At 35.1% G+C, this 17,260-nt stretch overlaps 1 protein-coding gene across 1 annotated transcript; it reads left to right on the top strand.

Moving 5' to 3' along the window:
* Positions 1-954: 954 nt before the first annotated feature.
* Positions 955-15,839, top strand: LOC126967898 (multiple coagulation factor deficiency protein 2 homolog). Its single transcript, XM_050812594.1, has 5 exons — positions 955-1,091; positions 9,141-9,294; positions 9,803-9,938; positions 11,038-11,119; positions 12,988-15,839. Exons 1-5 carry the CDS (start codon positions 1,079-1,081, stop codon positions 13,119-13,121), a joined length of 519 nt encoding a protein of 172 aa, XP_050668551.1. The 5' UTR covers positions 955-1,078; the 3' UTR covers positions 13,122-15,839.
* The last annotated feature ends 1,421 nt before the right edge of the window (positions 15,840-17,260 follow it).

Genomic DNA, 17,260 nt, shown 5'->3' on the forward strand with positions numbered 1-17,260 from the left:
GACCGAAACAAAATAATGCTCACGCATTACTGCTCCACGGCGGAAATAGACGCTGGTGTGCAAAGGAGCCTCCCACTGGTAAATAGTAGATCCTCGATTATTATTAGTTCTAGAAGGCTCTACTAAGATAACGTGCATAGCGTTTTTCATTTATTTTTGAAACGGCCTCTTGAACACGGCTGCGTAATTCCTCCAAATTTGAAATTGTTTTCGAGTACACTTTTTCCTTTAGACAGCCCCAGTAAAATGTCATGTCAAATACTCAAGTTATTATTTTGTCTTTGAAAAAATTATCATAGATACTTATATTGTTTAATGTATTTCTATTAGTCTATCACGAATAAGATGAAACCAAAAACGCCACAAATTTCATTACATTTTGGGCGTTGTGCACATGAATGTGAAGTAAAGTAAAAAAAAACGTATGTTTTTCTAAAAAAAATCATATTTTGGGTATCACATGGAATTATTTTATTTAGATATTTTTTTCTGAGCGCTGGAGAGCTGTCCCGTGCGGGGTTCAAGGATTATCCATTATTTCTGGCACACCCTGTAGAAGTAAATTACAAATTTTCTATTTCTTACGTTCGTTGTGGTATGAATTTATTATTATTAGTAAGCTTGTATTTATTTATAATTGAGATGAAAAATGAATATGACAATATTTAAAATTCCTTGTAATGTGGATCATCAACATTGCAATATATAAATCGACGTAGAACTATTTGTGTTTCCCTAGGGTTAATTATATCCCTGGTTAGCCATAGTTTTCCCGTATTTTTAGTCACCTAACGCCACCTTTTGGTACTTTCAGGAGGCTTAGAACTTTTGCGCAATTATTTGCGCACAATTACCGAGCATGCGCCAAATTATTAGAAATTTAGACAATAGTAAGCCTTACAACCTTGCATCAAGGTAGATAATTGTATAACTCTTTGACGCTTGCGCTTAAGACAAGACGCCATTGCTGAAAGCTCTAATTATATAAACAGTGTTGACAAGAGAATCTTCAACAAAATGTGAGGAATTGGCTGAGTTTGAAACTAAAATAACACATTGTAAATACGACGATTCTAGGATGGAATTGGAAGGTATGTGTTCATGGTTATCTTATCTGTTATTATGTATGTTTAAATGTAACAATGCATATGGTAGGCGGAAATGGGAGGATTTATTGCCAGACACACTAAATGGTTTGCCAGCAAACGTTTTAAAAAGCATTGAGACAAAACCGGAAAAGTCAAAGTATTTGTTAAACAAACAAATTTTAATGTAATCATGTATATTATAAGGCGTGTTAATATTATTGGTATAAGAATTTAATATAATAATGTTAGTAATTAAGAGCGATCTCGTCCCCACGGATAAACCTTACATGGTTTCTTGTGACTTTATATTATGTATTTTCTCTGTAATACGTTTAATTGTGAACAATAAAGAAAAAAAAGGATAACAATCTGTCATAACAATATGGATCTTATAAATAGTAAATAGCTAACAAAGGAACGCCTGTCTCCCAGAAAGATGTGCATAGAGTTCAGACCTGCATCCTCCACTGTTCTGATATCCTATTTCTGGCGTGAAGCACTAATGTGTAAACAAAACTGTGTTTCGTTCTGAAGGGCGCCGTAGCTTGTGAAATTATTGGGCAAATGAAACTTATCATCGCATGTCTCGAGGTGACGAGCACAATTGTGGTACCGTTCACAATTTTTGGGTTTATTAAGAATCCTGAGGGGTACTGCATTGTTATGGCGTATCAATTACCATCAGCTGAACGTTCTGCTCACCACGTCCCATAATATCATAATAAAAATCCTAGTTTGGCCTTTTCCACTCATATAACCCTTTTATAAAATCTCCAGTTATCTTGGCGTTCGTAGATCTGCAATTTGCCTTGTTTTCAGTCACCGATCTGCCGTATGCTAAGCCTATCTTACTAAACAATTCCACATTAACTATGCAATTTTAATTCACTTTCAACCAAAGCTCTGTGCAAACTCTCTGCATGACCAAATCTGATCATTGTCTTCTCAATAACTGTCATTAGATCTTCTTTAACTTGACTTTACTCTCTATTATAATATTATATATTATTATAGTTAAAACATGTTACGGTCATCGACATACATTATAAGTAGCCTTAGATAATTTATACGACTAGATAGAGCCTCTTACTGTTAGACAACCGATGAAAACAGGCCAGGTTTATTACTTAAATGTGCGCGACAAGCTACGACTTACACTCGCGATTTGTATGTCACTTTGTGTTGCGTGCTCAAAACAGACGTTAACTGTCGAACTCAATTCTTTCGAAGTTTTCACAGCTGTCACAGTCTATCTAGACATATAATTAATAATCTTATATACTAGCGTATAGACAAAACAAAGCGTGCAAGGGAGAAGGATGCAGTAAGATAAAAAAGGAAAGCAAATCTATTGTTACAGTTACTGTGATTGACAAGTCGGAATCAGTCAGCCACACTATGAGTTATTTTGAATATTAAACTAGCTAACCCACTGACCTCACTGTATACCACTGGAATGGCGCCTGTCGAAGTGCTTTTGTGCCTGTTTGATTATGCCATTTCGCTGACGCTGTCGCGTCTGCGGTACTAAAACTAGTGATGATAACCTCAGCAAACATCGATAGATGGTGGAAAACTAATTACAAAAAAAAATGTGTACTTTATTACGTTGATTCTTGAAGTATAAATAACACGGTAATTGAACGAAATTAATTCAAAATGTAACAGTACATCAGAGTATTGTACGTTCCTTCGCAGCCATTTGTATTATACGTCAAAATTAGTTCTCTGGACGCTCGCGAGTGGCGCTTCAAAATAGACACATAAAAATTGCTGTCAAACATATGGAACAGCCTGTCCAGTAGTATTTATACAGGTCTGGGAGCTAACCACTAGATAACGTACACATTGAAAATTCAAAATATGTCACGCATTATCGCGCGGTCGTCTAAATAAATATTTTTAAAATCGTAAAAGAACTTCAGGAGCGAATGGAAACGTCAGAATAAATAAATGACGTTAAATTTAAAAATCTTAATGTTAAGTTGTTATTAATGATATGTTCTAATCCTTTAAAAGTATATTATAGAAGAAATTACAATGAATATAGTGATAATACAATACAGGATTTAGGAATGACATAACAAATGTAACCAAAGTTGTGAATAAAGGAATCCATGATGCGTGGCGGGATGAATTGTAATCGCATATTTAGGGTGTGATAAGGCGATAATATAGTGGGTAGTGTACCAATACCTTCGAGACACACTGCTATTCAAAATGGGCAGCAAAATGTAGGTAGCTGTATAGAATTTGTAAGTCTTAAGATATATCTCCTTCTTTTAAAGATAACGTATTTAGTTTTTTATTGCTGTATCTTTAATATGAAAATTACAAATATGTTCTCCACTTTATAATGGGAACCACCACTATTCAAATATCAGCTAAACTGGATCTGAATCAAAAACATAATTTGGAGTATGTGATCATTTCTCACGCTCTTTTTGGGGTTAAAATATTTATTCTCATAAAGAATAATTAATTTCCATGAGAATTTAAAATCTAACTAAATCATATTTAATATTCACATATGCTGAGAAACGTACAAAACAAAATAGTAAGTACAAAACAATATGTCAGTAAGTGATAAACAAAGTATTTTAATTTATCTACATTTTGAAGATTTCTGTCATCGCATAATATAATTTGTGCCAAGATAACAGACAGCATGGATGTGGTACCTACTGGAACACTCAAGGTTACCTACTGGAAGCAAGGAAAAGGAAAAATACGGAAAAAATTATGACAATATATTTAAAGACTTAAAAATACTGCCAGTAACTAACAAAGTAAACTATTTAATAACAAAAGAAAATTATTACTCAAATAGATTTAAAAACCCTGTTAATCTGAGGGAAAATTTGAGAAAGAATATCAGGAATATTTATATAATACCAAAAATATGTAACTACTATGGGGAAAGATTAAGGGAATATGTTGTGCCAAAAATTTTTAATAGTATAGAATGGTTAAGAGAGGATAAAAAAGACTGTAGAGTAGTACTTAAGAAAAAAATAAAAGAGCACTTTCTTAAAGTCTCCACATAAGCCTTAATATTTAAAGTAGTATAGTTTAGTTATATGTATACAGGTAAGATTTTAAAAGGTTTTTAGGAATATTATGAATTGATAACTAAGTAATGATATGTGTGTAATGTTATATGTGTATTAGTAATAGTGTATAATATAACGAACAAATTAGGTATAATTTATTATAGATGCACAATAGTATAATATTGTCTAAGAGCGTAAACTCGCCAACAAACTGTTGCAACAGTTTGGCGAGATGTAAAATTTAAGTACCAACTGTGCATATATTTATGATTAAATAAATTTAAAAAAAAAAAAAACTCATAAATTTAAAAACAAAAAAAGGATAGATTTCATATACTAATTTTATTTATTTATTTTTATTCAAAAGATATTAATTTTCTCAACTTCATTTCATAAGCTGTGGTAGAATGCTGGGATAGCTTGGTACTTTATCAGTATTTTTAACGACTATGTTAGGTACTTAAATGTCAAAAAATATTCAAAATGAATAAAATTATATAATATAACTATAATTAAATCTGGATTTCATTATATCTTCCATAGGCATTTTCCTTTATGTTTGCGTGTTTAGAAATCCGTGTGTAGCCCGGACCTCTATAGCCGGACACCCCAACATACGGAGCGCGCACTTGTCACTGCGAGCGAATAATTTGTACTGCATTATGGCTTTATACTAGTGTATAATAAAGTGGGGTCCGATTAAAGGCTGGTCTCGTCTTACCGACAGGACAACTGTTCAGTTTCAAGGGTCGTGGATAATTTATTCATACGGCGCATTGAATTCAATGGAGTTTTTTTGCTTTAGGGTGATTAGCACCTGTTTGTTTGGTTATGTGAGACGTTAGTTACTATTTAATAACTTGAAATTTTAGTTTTATTACTGAGAAAGGGCTGTATTTCGGGACTAAGGAAACGATGAAAATTATACGATCTGAGTGTGTGTTGAGAACTAAATTAAATACTTTTCTTGAACCAATCTGTCACTCATTGATTTGAGCGCGTTTGGGAGTTGAAAGTTACCTCAAACCGGGTGCATGTCCTTATAAGCCTAGCTAGTTTTTCCATTACATTTTCCACAAAAATACGCAGTTATTCCAACATATATACCAAATATTGATAATATGTTGGAATAATTTGGAAAGAAAGAAATTTGATATAAGGTAAAGCCGGCTTTGAGTAATCGCAATCGGGCAACACCAGAGGAATCTTATAAAGCGTCGAATACATATGAATTTAAAAAACCGAAAACATATTCGAACACGGCGGGTGGGGATCGAACTGGGGGCTCGTGGTTAGAGTCAAACGATACGCACCGAGCTTGAGAGAAGAACATGCAGTAAATTCACTTCTCTCTTTTAAGCCAAAAATTCAGCGTTTCACAGGAACAACACACCTTCATATAGTAGATAGGATGCGGCTAGATAGGTGATTTTTTTGTATGACATTGAGAGGACGTTCAGCTGGTGTTAATTGATACGCCTTGCCTGCATTACAATGCAATGCCGCTCAGGTTTCTTGAAAAACCAAAAACTATGTGCGGCACTACAATTGCGCACCTTGAGACATAAGTCTCATTTTTCTAGTAATTTCACTAGCTACGGCGCCCTTCAGACCGAAACACAATAATGCTTACACATTACTGCTTCACGGCAGAAATAGGCGCCGTTGTGGTACCCACAATCAAGTCGGCATACAGTGCAAAAGAGCCTCCCACTGGTAGGTCTTTTTGTGCCGCTAAGTAAGGGGTAGTTAGTCTGTCAGCAGTATCTGTGTTACAGTTTGCACGTCATAATATGACACAATCACAGTGCTGCGCAGCATCTTGGGCTTTCTAGGATTGGTTTTGTACAATCTGTTATCAAAACTACTTCATTTCTGTTTTCATCTCGGCGTTCTTATAAACAAACTTACAAAACGATACGCACTAACGAAGTACGATACACACAAAGTGAAAATAAACTCGATTTTTTGAGCATCTTTGATGTAATCGCCAACCATCAACTTACCCCTACTCTCGTGCTTTTATAACCCTCAAGTATGTAAAGTACAGATAAAGACAGTGTTGAAATTCCTCAGTAACCACAATAGGTACAGACCCCAATAATATATCATTTTAAAGGCCTTCATGTTTATCTTTGGGTTTCTAGGAGGTCGTGATCAAAAGCTATTTACGGACAAACAATGAAAATGAGGTTTGTTCACTAGTTAGTTTACTAGTTCACAACGGCCATTTTGAATAAATATGGCCGTTGATGTTGATTGTGAAAATAAAAATAAAGTTGTTTGATAAATTTGATTGGTTTCATTAAATTGTGAGTCACACGCTTTTGTTTATAAATAAACCAAACCAACGACGAAGTCACGAGCGAACGAGTCATCAGTAGCATATAGATATAACAAAATCATTTTTTTGTAGTTGTACCATTTCAATCTATATATATAAAAGAGTGTATGTTTGTACGTTCCCTAATAACTCCTTAACCACTGATCGTATCGACATGAAACTACCACCATTCGATGCTAAATTTATCCTAGATGGTTTTTTTGCTTTTGGTTGGTACTTATTTTTTATTGCTTAATTTAATTCCTTTTAAAATCGCCCAGCGAAGCGCGCGGGATCGACTAGTTATCAATAAGTGAAAGCGATGTTTAGTTCGAATAGTCATCCTAAAGCTAAAAACTACGTACGTATCTTCGTTTTCTGCTCAATAATAAAATAGGGTAGTTGTGAAATGAGGTGTGAATATTGCATCTGGGCTCACCCCCTCGGGGTTCATTTGGACCCCCGAGGGGGTGAGCCCAGTGGGACCCAGCTGTCCACTCCCTCGCTCTGTATCCCAATTATCGACAGGTATCGACACTATTGTTAGATTATTCGGGTAAAGGGGTAAGACTCATAATGCGCGCGTGTCCTTTTTGAGATGAGATTTTCGTTTCTTTCTAAACTTAAAAACGCTAGAAGATATTTGTTAGAACATACTTGTATAGTAATTAAGTGGCATGCGTCTTATCATTAAAATCTTGGGTAATTTATACGTCTAGATAAAGTCTCATGCTGCTAGACAACTGATAAAAACAGGCCAGGTTTGCTACTTTAGTGTGCGTGGCAAGCTACGTCTTACATACGCGGTTTGTAAGTCACTTTCTTACAGTGTGCGTGTATTGCTCAAAATAGACTGTCAACCTCAATTTATTTCGATGCTTCCCCAGCTGTTATTGTCTATCTAGATGTATAAATGATCTAAGCTTAGATTAAGTAATGGTCTCGGCTGCGCTCCAACTAGATACCGCAGGCGTAGTCACAAAGTGCGGCAACTAGTACTACGCCCAAGTACTCGTTGGGCGTACCCGAGCCAGTCTCGAACAATGTGTGACGAAGAGGTGCCACATGTTCTGTTAAACTTTGTTAATAATTGAAACTAAAATGCTGCGTAGTAAAACTTTGTAAAAATAATACTACAAGAAATAAGACACTAGGATCACATATCATCAGTAAGTATTTTGTATTTTATTAATTTCAATGTAAAATAATATGAAGCGTATGTTACAAAGTTTGAAAGATGCCATTGAGTGTCAACATGCCACGCACACTAGCATCTAAAAGTTGCCATAATAAAAAAACTATTGTTCTTAGGTAGTGCGGTATCTAGTTGGAGCACAGCGGAGACCAATCCTTAATCTAAGGATCTAAGATTTAATTTATGTTTTAAGACTAAAACGCGAGCGACTATAAACACACTCTGTAGATGGTTGAGGCGCATCACGCACTTTATATCTACATGAAATTTATAATTTACTAGCTGACGCGACAGACGTTGTTCTGTAGATAATAAAAAAAAAATACTGTTTTATAGGAATTTGCCAATAATATTTCAAAACATCAAGAATTATTTCGTAACGTATGCTCCTTAATGTTATAATCAAATTGTTTCACAACAGAACTGTCAAACCGTGCGTCACTAAATTATCTCATAGAAAATATGTCCATACAAAACAAATAATGGAAATAAAAATAATTATGGGTCCCAAATCGAAATAAACAGTATCCTATCTTTCAAGTTGAACTAAACTGCACTCCATGAAGTAATTCCCATTAAAATCCGTTCATTAGTTTAGGAGTCCATCGCGGACAAACAACTTGTCACGTAATTTATATATATTAAGATTTAACGTAAATAATGGAAACTATAAACAGACTGGAATTATTTATATTGCTTGTTATTATTTAATTGATATACTAATATTATTTCGTTCTGGCACAGTCGCTGAATCGTACACAGATAACTCAATTCATAACAAAGCGAAAATCAGTGACAAAATAACGCAACCCATTAAATTGGAGCCAAAGGCAAAAAAGTTTTGCCCCGAACCACAACCATGTACATCTCGTAGCACGAGTTATTTCGTGCCGTCTCCTTCCAGTGATTTGTATGGTTTACCTTTGTTGCCAAAGTTGCCATCAAAAACAATCCAATATGGTATTGAAAATTGTACATACACCAATTGTTTTAATAATTAAACCATGTATGCAAAATATGTTTGTTTTTTTGTCGTAGTGGAGTAGTGTATTAGAAAAATGCGTATGAAAGTCACTTATAATAATAATATCTATTTATTTTGTCCTCACAAAAAATCTTAAAGCTAAAACAGTTTTAATGGAAAAAGGAGGGCCAACGAGCGTACGGGTCATCTGGTGTTAAGTGATCACCACCGCCCACATTCTATTGCCACACCATAGGAATCACAGGAGCGTTGGCGGCCTTTAAGGAAGATATACGTGTTTTTATTGAAGGAACCCATGTCGTTTCGTCCCGGAAACACCGCACGAGGAAGCTCATTCCACAGCTATGTAGTACCTGGAAGAGAGCTCCTTGAAAATCGCACTGTTGAGGACCGCCACACATGCAGATGGTGGGGATGATATCAATGATGGAGGGGGTGGCTTATTCTTTTCTGACGTGTCGAGATTATTCCGTTGAAGATGGCTCTTATATTTCAGCTTTAATCGTCTTGTTGTTGAGTGTGGTGACGTCATGCCTCCGCCGTGGACCCCATCACCCCGCTGGTCAGGGTGTACACCATTCCCATCACCACTACGTACCACGGGGCACCGATAAGTTGACTCAAGAGTCGAATCTACTGCACGATGCTAAGTGAGTGTTAAAATTCATGTAAAAACGTTTTAGCTCGGCTCAAAACACGTTGTGGTTATTGAAAAGAACATACTTAAGGCTCAGTATCACGCCAACGACCTTCAGCGTTTGGGCGGAGCTAGCTATCTCGACTCACGCAAACCAACCCGTAGTTTCGAAGCTGTAGCAAATTTAAAGTTGAAGACAACTATCATTTCAATAATTTTTATTACCATGTAAGGTATTTTACGTTTTACAAAATTTATAAACGTTCGGATTGGAGATTACATATCGTTACCTAACACATATCTTTTTTAATCTCCCAACTAACTCATTGCAGTGCATTAGGCCCCCAAAGATGATAATTTCAAGATACCAAGCGCCTTAATAATTCGTGTTGTAGCTATTATGAGAACGCTCACGACGCGTTTTCATCGAATGATGTTCTTCTTAAATTGTTGATTCAAATAAATAAAGTTACTAATGTCCCACAAAATCGTCTATTATAAACATCTTTTCTCTTCTTCAGGCACATAGAAGAGGATGTAAAAGAGTTAACACCAGAGTTACTGGCCAATATGACACCAGAGGAGTTAGAGTTCCACTACTTCTCCGCGCATGATTTCGATAAAAACTCAATGTTGGATGGTTTGGAAATGCTGAAGGTATATTTGTATTATAATGAATGAATTTACTCATAAAAGACGTGGATAATCCAAACAGATATTAAATTTCCGCCCGGAATAAAGCCGCCGGAGCTATATATCTATGTTATGGCCACACTACTGTAGCATGGAAAAGGTTCTAATTAAAGCAAATTCAATTTTTTCTTTCGCTCATCGAGAGAGTTAGATAGAGAGAGAGAGAGATAGAGAGAGAGAGCGAGATTGAATCCGAAATAAGGAAATCCGTAGGAGAACCAGTGAAAGTCACCGATGAAGCCCAAATGATTGCAAAGCTGAAGTGGCAGTGGGCAGGGCACATAGTTCGACGGACAGATGGCCGTTGGGGCAGTAAAGTCCTCGAATTGCGACCACGTACCAGAAGGCTTAGTGTTGGTAGGCCCCCCACAAGATTGACCGACGATCTGCGCAGCGCAGGACCGATCGTCGTGGAAATCTTTGGGGGAGGCCTTTGTCCACCAGTGGACGTCTTCCGGCTGATGATGGATAATGATGAATGATTTTCGCTCATTGACAATTTGGAGAGACATCACGAGTTCGAATAAGCCTGCATCCAAATATAGCGAACAACAGCGACTGAAATCTAAATAAGGAAAGAGATAGCGGGATGAGAAAAAGAGAAGAGAAACTGTTCGCTGGTTTTAAGGCTTTATAATATTATGTAGTTATAAGTAGTAAGAACTGTAACTCAAGGGTGGAGATACTAATTGGCATAATATAACGATTTTTCGCCTATTTGCTTGGAAGTTTCTCCCTGGATAAAATCAGTACATGTGTAATATTAGTAACTGCGGTTGAAACACAATGGAAAGCACTAGAGGCGCCATCTGTTATAAATTTCAGTTAACTACAAGTTTTCCTAATTCAAATTCTTTAAATATTCAGTGTGTAGCCCGTACAGCTGTATTCGTAATTTAATAATTAATTGTCAAAGCCATCGTTGCAGGATTATTACAATATTATTTTACAATCGTAGAATAGCACGAGGTATAAATAATTTTATGGATTTTTGCTTTGTTACGCCAAAGGAGTATAACATTTTGGGTGCATATATAAGTACACACACACTTTTTTTTTATAGGCTGTATATCACACCGCAGAACATGAACATCAAGAAGAATCTACAATTGAATCCGATGCTATCAGCTTAGCGACCTATATTGGTAAGATATATAACTCCTAGTGGGATTAAAACGATCGAACTTAGATCATTTATACATCTACATAGACAGTGACTGCGGTGACAACGTCGAAAAAGATAGAGGTTGACTGTTAACCTCTATTTTGAGCAATGCACGCACACAAACACAAAGTGACATACGTATTATCAAAGCGATTGTATTCATTCAGACTTACAGCTACTGGTTCTATTTAGATTTAGATTCTATACAACCCTGTTGATACAAACAGCAATTTAAGTTGGAAAAAAGCTGAGTTTTCAGTATGGAAGAGGAGGATAATCGAGCATACGGGTCACCTAAGTTAAAGTAATCACCACCAGCCATTTTCTTTGAACACCAGAGGAATTACAGGAGCATTACCGGCCTTTTAGGAAAGTGTACGCGCTTTTGTAGATACCTACCCTATAAGATGTATCATCTATTGTTGTAACGAAAAATTTTCGATCCTTGCTGGATCTTGAGCACTGTCAGTTAATCTGCAAAGTATAAAGTCCATCCATTCCATGGGGGTAGGGCTTGGAGGGAGCGAAGAACGAACCCAGTGTTAGATCTTGCCTCGCTTTGTGGATTATCAAGATTGTCGAGATCCAGTCCGATGTGAGCATTATTTTTGTAATTTTGTAGTAATCATGTGTATGCTATAACACAGTTCGTCATGCTCACTAAAATGGCAGTGCTTACGGCGGTGTCATGTGCCAGGTCATCACCTTCCCTCAAATATGTGCGAAGGGAACGATGGCTGGTCCATGCGTCAACTCGTGAACTGCGGGTGCTGCTTGTGGTGCCAGGTCGACCTGTTATATTTAATAAATAAATCATTGTATTTGTTTGATGCGATTACTAATTATGACAGTAATCACGACCATCATGTTCACGAAGCATAAGGATGCTTCGTGACACAAACAATGAATTCAAGCTCTAAAGGTTGATGCATCCGATATACGATATTTTATATTTATACAGTGTATTCATTTTTATTATTTTTATGAAATATTTTATATTTAAAACGTTTTTATCTTTGAACACGATTCATATATTGGATGCAGCACCTTAAAACTAATTTGTTTTGTATATTACAGCTATTGTAAAATACTCTATTGATTGAAAAGAGTATCCGTTGAGTTTCTTGTATATTCTTCTCACGAGCTCTACTTTTTGAACCTTTTCGAACAAAAATTCTACAATAGATTTGGTAATTACAAAAGAAATATTTTTAGTGACGATTAAAAGCGCTTAGTTTAAGCCTATTTGAATAATGTTTATTTGACTTGGTTTTTGACGTTGTCTTTTGACTTTGATGCCTTATGTACTATACAATCTTAATATATATAAATCTCGTGTCACAATGTTTGTCCTCAATGGACTCCTAAACTAATGAACGGATTTCAATGGGGATTACTTCATGGAGTGCAGTTTACTCCAACTTAAGAGATAGGATAGTTTTTATTTCGATTTGGGACCCTTAATTATTTTTATTTGTTTTGTTTGGACATATTTTCTGTGAGAGTATTTTTGACGCGCGGTTTGACAGTTCTGCTGTGAAACAATTTCATTATAACAACAAGGAGCATATTATTATGTCACAATGAAAAATTATTGACAAATTCATCAAAAACGGTATTTTATTTATTATGTACAGAACAACGTCTGTCTGGTCAGCTAGTATTGTGTATTTTATTAAAAAGAGCGCAAAAAAGAATGCTGCGAGAGTTTCTTGTGCCACTTCTTCTCTCTCAGAGCGCTCTTTGTTTCCGAAGCGGTAGTAGTATCTAGTGTATTAAAATATTAAAAAATAGAAATGACAGAGAAAATAAATGCCTTTTTATTCAAATGAATTTTCATCAAAACAGATATCGTGGATCGTACGCTGGAGTCCGATGACACAGACGGTGATGGCTTCGTGTCTTACGCTGAGTACAGAGCCGCCAGGATAAACAATCCTTTAGACAGACCGCCAGCTGTCATTGCAAGTCATATAACATAGGTTGATTGGATTCCACACACATATAACGCGCGAGTTGAATGCAGAGTTCTGGAATGCTATAGTGCTGTGACCTAATTTTTATTGATGAACGTAAGTTATGGGTGTGTCGATGAAGGAGCACAACCAAATTGGTACTGGCATGTACAGTTATCATTTTTATATAGATTATTGTACGATTTACTACGAGTAAAATTTGTTTAAATCAGGAGTCGTAGCTAGTGAAAGTCTAAAAACATTATTTAAAATTATCAAATAGTTTGGAATAGAACCCAGTTAGTATTAATCGATTTTGTCATTACAAAAATAAATAAGTACAGAAATATGTCTAATATAACCACGGACTAGTAAAAAAATAAGGACGCCGTGTCACCTTAAATAACAGTGTAGCACCAAAACAAGCCGATTAACGTGTAACTACATAGCCCCATGCACTTACACTACTAGAGGCCGATAGGCGGCCATTATGAGAATTGTCATCGTCTGTGACAGATCAGTTTGCGTCTCAATAAAGTATTTTAAAAATGCTGTCGTGTGTTGTGAAAAAGTGTAAAAACGATACTACTTGTGGCCATATATGATTATTTAAGGGAGAAAAAATTGTGTAACTAGTATCCCCCGTAACCACACACACACTAGCATAACGGTGCTTCACTTGCTAATATCACGGCGCGGAATCCTTCTTTTTTTACTCGTCAGTGGATATTACTAATTACTATTAATATTAATTATTAACGCAATTCCAGTAGTGTTTTTAGTATTCAGTTACCTAAAGTATCAGCTACCGTATTTATAAGGGTATTTATTTTTTTATTAGTGTTTTAGTATAGATTCGATGTGGCTGATATTAAGACCTCAAATCGATGTCAACTGTCAATTTCTATCGTAGTTTCTTACTTTAACATAAGATTTTATTCACTTGTGATTTGCGAACGCTTGCTAGATGCTTTGGTGTTTTTGTTTTTTTTTGCGACTAAATAATAATGAGAGGATAAATGTAGAATATGAGGAAATCAATTAATAAAGTTAATAAAATTATTATTGTTTCCTCTTTATACTTTTTGTGATTTCATTTGGTAAAAGATTCTGACGAACTGAGAAACTCCTGCTTTTTTGAAGCGAGTTAAAAAAAGCTCTTGTTAAAGTTATTTAGGAAAACCTTTATCATCAGATGGAATTATTTATGTAGTTAACCCTTCTATTTCCTTTCGTTGTAATCCTTCGATGGAAAAAACTGAGGATGCATATAACTGTGGAGTAAGTGTGTGTTACTCTTGGGTGAGACTGTTACAACATGCTTAATCAAATAATATTGTGGTTTCATCACTTTAGACATTTATTTGGTCTTAATCTAAGAAATCAATCAAATCAATTATAAAATACGGCTTATTTTGTAATTACTTGCTCAAACAACAAGTTCTGAAAGTTTGAATAAAGCGGCTTTCATGAAATATAAAAACCATTATAACTAATGAACCCCGCTAGGTAGCAAATCTAATAAAAACTGTAAGTATACTAAAGCAGTAAGGTTTGTAATGGCATATGTTTTGTTGATGTAAAACGAATTTTATTTCAGTACCAATGCTCCATACAAACTGGTTGTTCTCCTTTAAACAATGCTTAAAGTTTACAATTTTGCACTAATTAATAAAACAAGGTTATCATCATTTTCAACTAATAATAATTAAAACTCTAATTCCTTCAACACATACGTCTAAAACATTTTTCATGATTAAAACTCGCAACGGAACCTGATGGACACGGATCAGTCATTATTAAAAATTAAAAACTTAACACGGTATCGCAACCTTAGTATTAATGCAGTAACATATATATAACACGGTAAGACTACGGCACAGCACTACACACAGGTGTGGGACAGACGCCTTAAAGTGACGTTTTCAGAAGACTGTAGTGCCATCTGTTAGTTGGCCCGAAAATGAAAGCTTTGTCAGCTGTCACTCGGTTTGAAACCTTTCAACTTTTCTTTAATTGTGTCACTGCCCACTGGTCATAAAATGGCGGCTACTTCTAGCGTTTGCGCATGTATGTAACCCGAGGGTTACATACACGAGTGTCCCATTTTGAATTTTTACAATACTATATCTATCGTTTATGTTCTATGTTGTGACACAATTAAATAACTAACTCTACGCGAAATGACAACATGGTAAAAAATTGCAATACCTACATTAAAATGTAGAGTTAGTTATTTAATTGCGTCACAACATTACAAATGAATTTTATAATTTCGAGCTTATATATAGTTATTTTCGGGGCCAACCTCCAGATGGCGCTAGTTTTCAAATAGACAGATGATGTTTCCGCTGTTTACACCAGGCCCCGACTGCATTTAACTCGCGCGCTAACGTATGCTTGTGGTATTGCTGTGGAGGAATCGACAGTTGCCCTAAAGTACCAGCAAGGAACTCCACAGGTTCCTCACGCAGACGGGGTAAAGGATAATCTGTTATAATTAATTTATAAGATATTATAAATAATGGTAATTTTTCTGTTGGTTTTTAATAATGTAATATACCTCGGTGTTTGTAGGCACTTTATTGTAAATACGTTTAATTATCACTATTATCTATAATTAAATTATTTTACACTAAGAAGTACGTACAGTTTCAATTTATTTAATTTTTAAATATAAATGATTATATTTATTGGGTTCTGTTCAAAGAATAAAATATTGTACATTAAATTGTTCATATCAAAGTGATTTTCATTACACAATTATTTATATATTAACAGCTAATTATGTTTTTTTTTGTGGCCAAAATATTATACAATTTCTCGAAAATATTTACTTACTTAAATTTTAATTCCGGGTCCACATAATAGAACGCTCGATGGTATGTGTGGCAGGCAAGCAAAAGAGATGTTTACGTTCGGTGATGTTATTTGTATGTAGACAAGGAAAAACAGACACGTATTCATGTGTAGGCCAGGTCATTCATGTTGACCTTACTTCTAGAATATTCGAATACTTGTAAATACGTAAGTATTGTCACAGTATACATTATCTTGTACATTGAAAGAACAGTAACTAAACCATCTCTCTTGAGTTAATATTACACCAATGTTATTGATAAAACTCGATAAAACGTACCTCTGGCAGAAAACTTATAGATTATTATTAAGTATTTTACTTATTTAGAGCATCGCTAACGATGATACCATCAGTTCAAACCAAAATACAACAAAAGAAGAATATTGAAATCATTCTTCAATATACTTAATTACAAGAACAAACCGCGTTAGATTTATATGACAAAAAAAATCGTAATGTAGGTTAGAGGTCCACTTTCTGAAATTTGTGAAAAATTTTAGCCTTAGATTCTTGCTGCTAGACAACCGATAAAAACAGGCCAGGTTTATTACTTAAGTGTGCGTGACAAATTACATCTTACACTCGCATTTGTATGACACTTTGTTTAAGTATGCGTGCATTGCTCAAAATAGAGGTTAGCTGTCAATTCGACGCTTTCACAGCTGTCGCAATCTATCTAGACGTATAAATGATCTAAGATAAATTTTCTCCAATAATTATATCTTTTCAATAATCACTTCTAATAATATTGGTGTAAGGATGGATTTCCTGTATTTTTGACGACATCTTGCAGAGATACTGAAACTGTAAATTATGATTTAAAGTATTTGTTTTTTGGATTATGAACATGAATCTAATACAATATTGAACTAGGCGTGATCGTCGATGTGACAAGCGCCCTCTGCCGTTTCGGTAAGTGTTTAAGGCGAAGGGTAGACAGAAAACACGCAATCAAGGTGTTTTTAGACAAGTTCTTTGGTGAAAATACAGCATTTGGAGCTATGAACACTACTTTATCCTGTTACACAAACCCTTAAGTCTTACTTGTAGGTTGCTAATGCTTGCTGTTGGTTAAAATTAACACTCCAGAACTATTATGAACTACCAGTTTTCTTTGCAGTTAAACAAGTTTTTTCTCGGCATGATGCATTTGTTTAGTATACTACTCTCATAAAAGTTGTTTTTATAGCTTTTACTTTTTTGTGTAGGTTCATTTATTCAGATTAGTAATCAATAATGAGGATTGTAAGCAAATAAACTGTTTGCGCCTGTTAAAATGTTACAATTTCGACGCAAGAGTTTTTAA

Source organism: Leptidea sinapis, chromosome 14, assembly GCF_905404315.1.
Source record: "Leptidea sinapis chromosome 14, ilLepSina1.1, whole genome shotgun sequence".
NCBI lineage: Eukaryota > Metazoa > Arthropoda > Insecta > Lepidoptera > Pieridae > Leptidea > Leptidea sinapis.

What these genes read in the sequence shown, in the direction of transcription:
- LOC126967898 (XM_050812594.1), top strand. An exon ending in AATCTACTGCACGATGCTAA is followed by an intron (nt 9,295 to 9,802) that starts GTGAGTGTTAAA and finishes TCTCTTCTTCAG; the next exon opens with GCACATAGAAGAGGATGTAA. An exon ending in ATGGTTTGGAAATGCTGAAG is followed by an intron (nt 9,939 to 11,037) that starts GTATATTTGTAT and finishes TTTTTTTTATAG; the next exon opens with GCTGTATATCACACCGCAGA.